This window comes from Mustela putorius, unplaced genomic scaffold (assembly GCF_011764305.1).
Source record: "Mustela putorius furo isolate JIRA1106 unplaced genomic scaffold, ASM1176430v1.1 tig00000228_pilon_pilon_pilon, whole genome shotgun sequence".
In the NCBI taxonomy this organism is placed as follows: domain Eukaryota; kingdom Metazoa; phylum Chordata; class Mammalia; order Carnivora; family Mustelidae; genus Mustela; species Mustela putorius.
The window spans coordinates 11,583,738-11,593,467 of record NW_025421322.1 but is presented as its reverse complement, the minus strand read 5'-3'; the positions used below and the strand labels follow the sequence as shown (position 1 = coordinate 11,593,467).

Here is a 9,730-nt window from a genome sequence, read left to right as displayed (position 1 = left end):
AAGCAAGGTCCCAATTTCTTGAATCCTGCAAGCAAGGGACCACAAGGTTTTGCAATCCCCCCCCCCCCACCACCACCACCAAGAAACAAAGTCAAGAAACAAGCTAGTGAGGACATGCAAAAGCTATTGGAAAACCTCGCTCACTCCCTACACTGAGGGCGCATTTTAATTTCAGCCTTGATAACATCTTCTGTCTAACAAAGCCGAGACATAAATTAACAAGTGGCTGAGGTGTAGTATCTTTCGGGATGCAGCTCAAGTTCAAACTCAGTCCGCCAGAAGCAGCCGTCAGAAGGGTGGGCTAGGACGGGTCAATCAGATCCTCCTGGCCCCGAGGTCAGGGCAAGGGTTGGAACCCACCGGGGAGCGCCCGAAATAGACGCCTTGCGGGTGAAGTCGGCGGGGCTCCCCCTGCCAGTGCGGTCCAGGGGCACCCCCACCCCTAGCTTCCTTTTGGTTTAGCCGTGCACTCCAGGAAAGCCCGGAGGGAATTTGCCTGGGGTTGGGCTCGCTGGAAGCTGTCAGCGCTCTTTAGGACCTCAGGGAAACCGGAGAGTTTCTGGCTTTAGGACCCAGGAACTCCGAGGCAGCCTGACATTGATGCCTTGGACCACAGCACCACCTACTTATAGAAGCATCCCGAGCCTCGCCTCGGCCGGGCTGCATCTCCGTCGGAAAGTGCGCTCGCCACATCCCTGCGGCCTCGCGGGAGCGTTCTGTCTGCCATAGCTTGGAAAGAGAGAAATCCTAGCTGTGAAGTGGCTGTGGAGTAGAGCCCGGGAAACCGCGCAGTTGGACAGGGACCTAGAGAGTGAGAGCCGGTGGTGCCGGTCGCCCGAGGACCGCACTCACCGGCGGGCACGCAGCATCCCCGAGGCTGCAGACGCGCCTTCCCGCCGCGCTCCTGCTAGGCACCGCCGGCCCAGAGGACCGTGAGAGCACTGCGGACCCGCGGTGGCCGCCGGAATCCCGGACCTGCCGGGCGCTCCCGGCACCTCTCGGCAAACTTTTCCCCGGCCCACGTGCTAGCGAGGCGCCTCGCTTCCCCTGCCCGGGATGGAGCGCCGCGCCTAGGCACGCCGCACGGTCCGAGACGTAAGTGCCACGGTAGGCGACCCGCGTCCGGCCACCGCGGCCACGGCGCTGGGTAACCCCGCCGTGGGTCCTGAGGGCCGAGGGGCGCTCCTTGAACCCTGCGCCCTTGGTGCCTTTGGAACCCTTTCCTTTCCCTGGACTGGCCGCCCAACGCCCTTTCCCCCGGGTCCGAGCCTGTAGTTCGGCAGGGATTGCTAATTCACTGATTGTGAATCACCTTTCTCTCCTTTAACCCCGCAGCTGTGGGCTCGGGGTTAAACTGCCCCGCGGCTCGCGCTAAGCGGTGGGTTCACGCCCCGCTCCCTCCTCCTCTTAAACTGGGACGCGCGAAGAGGCTGTCTCCTCGGGGCTCTCTCCACTCTGTTTTTCCTCTTCGTCTCTCAGGTTCAAGGTTTGAGAGATGCTGGCCGCGCCGAACTGACCAGTGCGGGAGGTTCCCCCCCACCCCCGGGCTAGTGGCCACTCGCCCTCGGCGTCTCTCCTGGCAGCGCGGTGGGCGCCGGCTCCTCGCAGGAGCTATCCCGTTCCCCGACTTTGAGAGGCGCCTCTCCCCCGCCCGACCGCCCAGATGCAGTTTCGCCTCTTCTCCTTTGCCCTCATCATCCTGAATTGTATGGATTACAGCCACTGCCAAGGCAACCGATGGAGACGCAGCAAACGAGGTGAGTCCTGCTCTGCCCGAGGTGCGTGGGGCCGGAGTGGGGGCGCGTCGCGGCGCTGGTGCCGGGGCGCCCCGGGGCTCCGCTGGGCCTGCAGTGCCCTCCACCCCGCTCGCGCGCGCCACCGCTCTGCACTTTCTGGGCCCCTGAGCTCGGCCGAACGCTCTTTTCTGTCTTCGGAAGGCGCTGCGAGCCGGACCGAGATGTGCTGGAGAGCCGGGTGAGCCCGGCGGGCGCTCGGGGCTCAGTGGTGTGGTTTGTACCCGGTTCGCTGCCCCGCTTCTACTCCTGAACTCCTCTCTTTCGCTCTCCCTGCTTATCGGGCATTCACTGTTTCTTGTTCTTCTCTTTGTCCTTCTCTCTTTTTAGTCCTCTTAACCGTCTCCCCTGCAGCTCATCTCTACCTTCCCCATCCGTGTGCGCCCCAGATAGCTTTGAACACGGCCTAGGGGTGTGTGTGTGTGTGTGTGTGTGTGTGTGTGTGTGTGAGAGAGAGAGAGAGACAGAGAGAGAGAGCGCGCGCAAGCTGAGAAGGGGTACTAAGTCAAGGCGGGGGACCTACATTTACAGGGAAAGGGCAACATTGATTTCTTTTTCTGGAATCCAAGACTATGTGGGGTGATTTATTGAACTTTTTGCATTGAGAAGCAACTTGTACCCGGGTTTTCTGGGGGAGTGCTGACGTGCGGAGTGATGTTTTGGGGACAGGCCTGCCTTTGCGCTCTCTATATACTTTCCTTAAAACTAGCTGGTTCTGGTCTCAATGAAATTCCCTTGCGGCTTTTTAACCTCTCCCTCAATCTCCATCACTTGTGTGAGCTCGGGGGAAGACAAGTGGAAGCCTCCAGCAAGATACCAGAGAGCTAGCTTTCAGGCAGATTTACTGTGCGCCTATTTCTGAGTCCTGCTGGGGCTGCAGCTAATCCAGCTGCTTTTAGGGAAAGGGCTGCTACACACAATGAAGTCTTCTAGGGGGATTTGAACACAACCCCAACACACACACACACACACACACACACGACCAGTCCTTGCATTACTGGGAGCATGGAAGGTGCCCAGCAGCCCCTTAGAACTGTTTCGTCTGAGCAATTTGGACTTCTGCACCGGTAGAATTTGTCTGGAAGTTAACAGAACTTGTCTCTCCCCCTGCCCCATATAAATGTCGCGCTCGATCTGTGATAGGGTATGTTTCGAACTCATTTTATGGAATCTCTGGTCCTGCACCCAGATTTTGGACAACGCTCTTCTCGCCCTAACTTTTCGCCGCCTTTTAGGACGTCCTTAAGCTGTTGCTACTACCCGGAGGGCTGGAGGTCGGCGGGCCGGAGGGCCGAGCTCGGATGACTAGTGGTGTGCGACTTCCGTAACCTCTGCTCTCCAATTGACGCTACGGATCTGTTTGTTAAAGAAAACAGTCCGTCCTTTCTCTTTTTCTCATTCCTGGCATTCGGAAAATTCTTATTTTCGGAAATCGTTGCGCAGAAAAATGCTACAGAGAAATTTCTTTCCAGAGGCCACGAAAGTTTAATGCTAATGGTCGTCCTGAAAAGGTCCGTTTCCATCATCTCCTCCACTCCTCCTCCCCGCTGGCTCCTTTCTCCATCTGGTATTTTCCTTTGAGGTATTACTCGCAGATCTGGCAAATTTTGGTTACACTGTAGTCGAGAGTTTTTGGAAAGGCTTTATCACCTCTTACCAGCACAAGGTGCTGCCTACTTGGTTGGGGGAAATACGGAGATGCTTCAAGTTCGTGCAAATAGAGAAATTCCTAAGACGCCTTGTCAGCTGGTTCTTTATTAGGACTGACCAATTCCGTGAGGTCTTTCTGATCCCCACTGCCTGTCCCATTGTGGCGGATCGAGGAGGAATCTAACTCACCTAGTGTGGCCCGAGAACTTCACACCGCAGAGCTGTGTGATAGAGGACATGACAGCACCCCTGCGGCCAGAAGCGGTATTGCAGGCCCTTCCCGGCAGTGCCATCTCCAGAGTTGGCCCTGGGCCTTCTTAGGTATCTGACACAAAACCTATTCATTTCAAAGCTGCTTTGGCAAAATCTCCTAGTAATTACCCTTCACAGCCCCAAATGCTGACACTGAGAAACCCAGTCCTAAAGTGTGCCGTAGTCCCTTGTGCCAAACCTACCTTTTGATGTAATAAAATTCAACTACTTGTGCTCTATGTAAATTGGTAAAGAAATGGTGTAAAGAAAAAAATTTTTATCAAAAGTTTGCATCCCCTCCCCGTCTTTAATGGACACCCCTTCCCAAATTCCACGTCTTTAATGGACACCCCTTCCCAAATTCCACGTTTCTGGCTAAAATAACTATGGTTTTTAAAAGTGACCACACTATCTGTGCCAACAAAGGGTGTACTGTGTTTTTAATTAAAAGTGGAACTCCTTGAAGGCCTGGCTAGACAGCAGAGGGTGATAGTAGCTTTTCTGCTTCGCAAGGAAGCTTAAGGCTTGCATTGTGAGAGTATTGAAATGAATAGAGATCTAACTCAGGTTGTGTGAATTGTCCCTCTTCACAAACTTAAGCTGGTTTTAATTGATCTCATGTCCACTGATTGATTCTACACCAATTGTTGCGCATACCAAACAATTGACTTTCCCAAAGGAGATTGATTTAAATTAGTTCCTTGGTGAATGCTTGACCACTAGCCAAATCATGTCAGCAGTGACCGTTGACATACTAGAGCCTATTGTGGTACCAACATTTCCCCTTTTCCCTTTGTTTTGGATACTGGCAGTTAAATATTACTTTCTAGGGAGAAAAGTGATTAGGACCTTAAAAAAAGAGTGTTGTGGCTTCGAAGATCAGTTATTTCCTTGGCTTTGTGCTACTGTGTAGGCAGTAGTGATACTAGGATTGGTTAGGCTGATGCCTGTGAGCTGATTTTTTTTTTTCTATATTCCATCTGTAAATAATCAAACCTTCACTGTGGAACATTCTCAGAACTCCTTTGGCATTATGTTTAGTCTGCTCTATGATCTCAGATGCTCTATAATATCATTTTCTTAATGAAATAAAATTCTTGGCAGAGATTAGATAATTTAGTCAGTTAAAATCAATTGCATCCATTTTGGAATAGAGAGCAAATATATCATTTAACTGTATGTTCTATTTCAAAATAGAGCCAGAGGATTGAGAGAACAGAACGTCAACCTTCCCTAATTTTGGGCAAATCTGGTATGGGGAAGACCAACCTAAACAACAACACGTACATTCTTTCTTCCCCTTCTTCAGAAAACAAAATCCTAAAATAAAAATGTATTTGAGGGGCGCCTGGGTGGTTCAATGGGTTAAGCCTCTGCCTTTGGCTCAGGTCATGATCTCAGAGTCCTGGGATCGAGCCCTGCATTGGGCTCTCTGCTCAGCAGGGAGCCTGCTTCCCCCCACCTCTCTGCCTGCCTCTCTGTGTACTTATGATCTCTGTCAAATAAATAAAATCTTAAAAAAAAAAAGTATTTGGTAGGGGTGCCTGGGTTGCTCAGTGGGTTAAAACCTCTGCCTTTGGCTCCGGTCATGATCTCAGGGTTCTGGGATCAAGCCCCGCTTCAGGCTCTCTGCTCAGCGGGGAACCTGCTTCCCTTCCTCTCTCTCTCTCTCTGCCTACTTGTGATCTCTGTCAAATAAATAAAAAATCTTTTAAAAAATGTATTTGGTAATAATTAATAGGGTCTGGTAGCATTAATTTTTAATGCGGCACAAACACAGTAGAGAATGAAAATTGTGTAGAGAGGAGGCACATGCCAGCCTTTGGAAAAGCTGCTTGAAAACTCACATCTTGGCTACGTGGTGCAGCCGTAACTCAGTGGCTCCTTCATCCCACCCTGTCATTCAAAAGTATGGTCATGGGACGCCTGGGTGGCTCAGTTGGTTAAGCGTCTGTCTTCGGCTTAGGTCATGGTCCTGGGATCGAGGTTAGGGTCCTGGGATCGAGTCCCGCCTTGGGCTCCCTGCTCAGTAGGGAGTCTGCCTCTGCCTCTCCCTCTGCTCCTCACTGATTGTTCTCTCTCAAATAAATAAAATCTTAAAAGAAAAAAAGAAAAAGAGCATGGTCATTATTAGCTACTGTTCACTCCCACCGCCTCTACTAGTCTTGGAACTACTTAGGATTTATCTGTGTGGTACGCTGGGTAGATTTGCTTCATTTATTTGAATATAGTTGTAAGCCACATTTCAGGTTGAATTACTAAAAGGTAGATTGACAAATCATAACTTTATTATGGTTTTTGGTATTTCTTGAGCTTGGTATGCAGTGACTTACTTTTCTATCTTCATTCTGTTTATGTGCCCAGTCACAGTTTAACCAGGGATCTCTGAAAACTTCTTGACAAAACTCCTTAAGATGCAGTAAGTCTCCCAGATACATAATTGGTGTTTCTGGTTTTGGATGGTAGGGGGCATAGTATGACAAATGTTCCCTGCCTAGCCTTTTCCATAGTAAAGCCTCAGCTTCTCCCTCCATAACCTCTCATTTTCTTTAAGATTAGATTTGGCTTCTTCCATGAAACTGAAGTGTTTATCACAAACAGTGTGGTTTGTTTCTGGTAACCGAGGTTGGTGAAAAACCTAAACGTCTTCTCTTAAATGCTATAGGGTTAAATTAAAATTTAATGCAGAGATGTGGAGGTATTTGGCTTTTTTGAGTACTGTTAATGATAGCCTATTCCTCATTGGTATTCTTTCAAAAATGCAGATGATACGTCACATGGAACATATTTACCTACACTTAAATGAGAAAGTTTTAAAATACATCTTGTGTATTACATTTTTTAAGTTCCAGAGCATTTCTGAAAATCTCGTCTGATGTTTAACTTTGCATGTAAATACACTCTTTTCTTCTCTTCTGTTAATAGGCTGTTTTGTCCTTCTAGCATAATTCTTGAGTTTTTCTGCTTAGCATCTTACCAGGGCACAAAGGTTAAAAAAACTGCTGTGTCTCAACCAACCTTTTATTAAGCTACTGAAATTTGGAAGTGATTCAGAATAGGTGATGTTCTTCCAGGCCTCCATTTAATTCTGGTTTTATCTGCTTATAAATCCAGCTTGGAAAGAATCCAATATTTGCAGAAATCACAAGTTGGAAATGACACTTCTAATTCCTTAATGCAAAACCTCCTCTTGGTTTACTTAGAGACTAACTGGCCAGTGTAGGGATTATCCAGGATACTTTTTACTTCGTTCCTTCTAACTGCCTGCCTTTTAAACCTTCTGCCCTACCCCCCACCTTTTGGGGGTAAGCACTTCTACCCCTCCTAAGTACAGAAAATAAATGACAGATCATTTGATATAATGCTTGATAACCACTTTGCTAAAAGGGGGTGATAAGCCCTGGGATGAAAATAGTTTTAAACTTCCTATTTTTCTGCCCAAAATGTCATCATTTTTTGCATTATCTATAGCAGTCAAGGATTTATCAAAGGTACAGTGTTGCATGTCCATATTTATACATTTTTATAATTTTAGCTGGAATAAATACAGCAGGTGGTAAAGATGGGAATTTATGGAATAAATATGGAAGGTGTTCATTAATGCTGAAGGGAACACACAATGCATATAATTAGATCTATGCTCAGGAAGGGATATATAGCATCAGTGTATGTGTATTCGTGGGTGTTGAGAGAAAGGGGTTGGGGATGGTATGACTATGCAAATCAGATCTTTGAAACTAAAAAGGATCTTCACTCCCCTTTCCCAGTCACTCTCTTGTCCTCTTTCCCAGACTGGTTGATGGGACCAGGAAGGGGAGAGGGAATGAGTAAGGGAAGTGTGCTTTTATTTTTCCCAAGGCCTGCCCCCTACCTGTTCTGCTCTTCTCTAGGACCTCTCCATGTCAGTCCCCCGCTTTTAGAGCATACTGCTATCCCCCAATCCTAAAATTCTTAATTTCCTTCTTTCTCACATTGCTTTCCAATCCCTTCTGTTTTTCTTCACTCGTACCCTTCCTATCGATTAACAATCCTGTTCCATTCACCCTTTAATCAGCTACAATCTGCCTTCTGCAGCCACCACTTTACCAAAGATTTTCTTAACGGTCCTCTTTATATTCACCTCCTTGGGAGGCCACCAGTGTTGAGACAGCCCTCTGGGACTCCGTCCTCTGGAGAGATCTGTCCTTTCCAAAGAAAGTCTTCCTGTGGCTAGTGACATACTCTAGTTTTGCCCCCCATATTCTGCCCATTTTTATTTGGTCGCCTCATTCAGAGATATAGACTGCTGTTATTTTCTGTTATTTTTTTTTTCCTTCAGGGGATTTTATCCATCCCTGTATCTTCAACTGTTACTTCCATGTAAAGTCCTTCAACTCCAGCTTCAAATTAATTTTTTTTTTCTTCTTAACTTCAGATTCTCTTCCCCTCTTGACTTCTTAACTACTGCTGTATGGATAGATACTCTCTGCCCTGCACAAATTGACAACTCCTTCTGTTCCCTCTCCCCAATGTGTTCTCTGCTTGTGTTTCTTATTCTATTCATGAGGTTTGTATGAGTCAAGGCTAAACATCTCTGAGTAGCTTCATCTTCCCTATTGCCTCTTTCATTGGTTCATTTGGCCTTGGTCTATCTCAGAAAGATTTAGCCCCACCCCGTCCTTTCCATTCCCAAAGGTGCTTCCTCGCTCAGACCCTATTAGCTCCTCATCTCCTGGCACCATCTTCTTTACTCCTATCTTTATGATGCCGCCATGTTGAAGGTTTCTCAACCTCAGATCTGATCACATGACTTGTGTTGCTAAGCCCCAACCCTCCAGGTCTCCACATTGACTGCAGAATTCATGCCAGCCTCTTTCACACGGCATTCAAGGCTGTCCCCACCATCTATGGCCGCTCATTTCCAACTTTCCACCACACTGGCAGCGCTACACGCTGAAGTTGACCTGGTTACTTCTTTTCCAGACACATCCCATGTTTTGAGGTTTTTAAGTTGTTGAGCATCTGAATGCCCAGCGGAAGTCCCTGCCTTTGGAAAACACCCACCCCCACCCTACCCCCACCCTACCCCCACCCGACCCCCACCCTACCCCCACCCCACCCCCACCCTGATGGAATTTTCTGCCTTTTTTTTTTTTTTTTGAAGGCAGAGTCAGTTTTCCCCTCACAACTATCTCTCCTTTCTGTGTGATTTTCCAGACACGCTCTTATTTTTCCCTTTATTCCAGTTATTTGCCTAATGTCTTCTCCTTCCCCTACTTCACACTCCTCTCATCAATGTATCCCCAAAGCAGGCCTAACAGGGTGCTTCTTCACAAATGGTGGCGGAACAAAAAGCCATGGACTATGAGATTTTGTTCACCCTGAAAATAATTCTGCTCAGTTCTTTGCACATAGCAGAAGTTTGAATGCATTCTTAGATAATAGGTATAATCTCACTATCTATTATTTAAAGAAAAAAAAATGATTGGGATAAAAGCCTCTCTTACCCAGCTCTCACTTGAAGTCTCTTCTGACAATCTCCAGAATTTCTAGAGTGCCCTAGTGCCTATCGGTGTATCTGTAGGCCAGTTTATTATTGGAATGATAGAGCCCTCCACGTGGCAGGGGAGTTTGGGGCAGGGAAGGGGAAACACTGGGGTGAGGGAATCTGTATTTTAAAAGCATTTCTTCTACAGAAAAGATCCACTAGGGATATTTTTTTCACCCCAAACTCTTTCTCCAGAGGAATAACCATTTAGGGGAAAAGGAAAGTGGTATTTCTCTTCCTAAAAGACAGTGATATTAATAACCTACATAGTGCAGGAAACGTGTTCAACCTGCATTGCTGTTTTTGTGACTTTGAGTATACCAGAACTATGCAGACCAATCAGTGAGAGATGCGGGCCTGGGGGTGGGGTCGTGGTGCATGAGACAGTAAGCTCTTCTGTAGGGGTCGGTAGAGGACCTAGTTGTTTTTGTACAGTACCTTCCAGGACGGCATTGACCTTCACTATTTGGATGAGGGGCAACAAGTTTGACAAAACTGGAAAGTGAAA

General features: G+C 47.7%; 1 protein-coding gene across 1 annotated transcript in view; it reads left to right on the top strand.

Moving 5' to 3' along the window:
* The first annotated feature begins 568 nt into the window (after positions 1 to 568).
* RSPO2 (R-spondin 2) overlaps positions 569 to 9,730 on the top strand; it is a 155,356-nt gene continuing 146,194 nt past the window's right edge. Inside the window, exons 1-2 of the mRNA XM_045078051.1 lie at positions 569 to 1,095; positions 1,480 to 1,757. Coding sequence (XP_044933986.1) covers positions 1,664 to 1,757 — 94 coding nt within the window. The 5' untranslated portion in view covers positions 569 to 1,095; positions 1,480 to 1,663. The remainder of the gene's footprint in view (positions 1,096 to 1,479; positions 1,758 to 9,730) is intronic.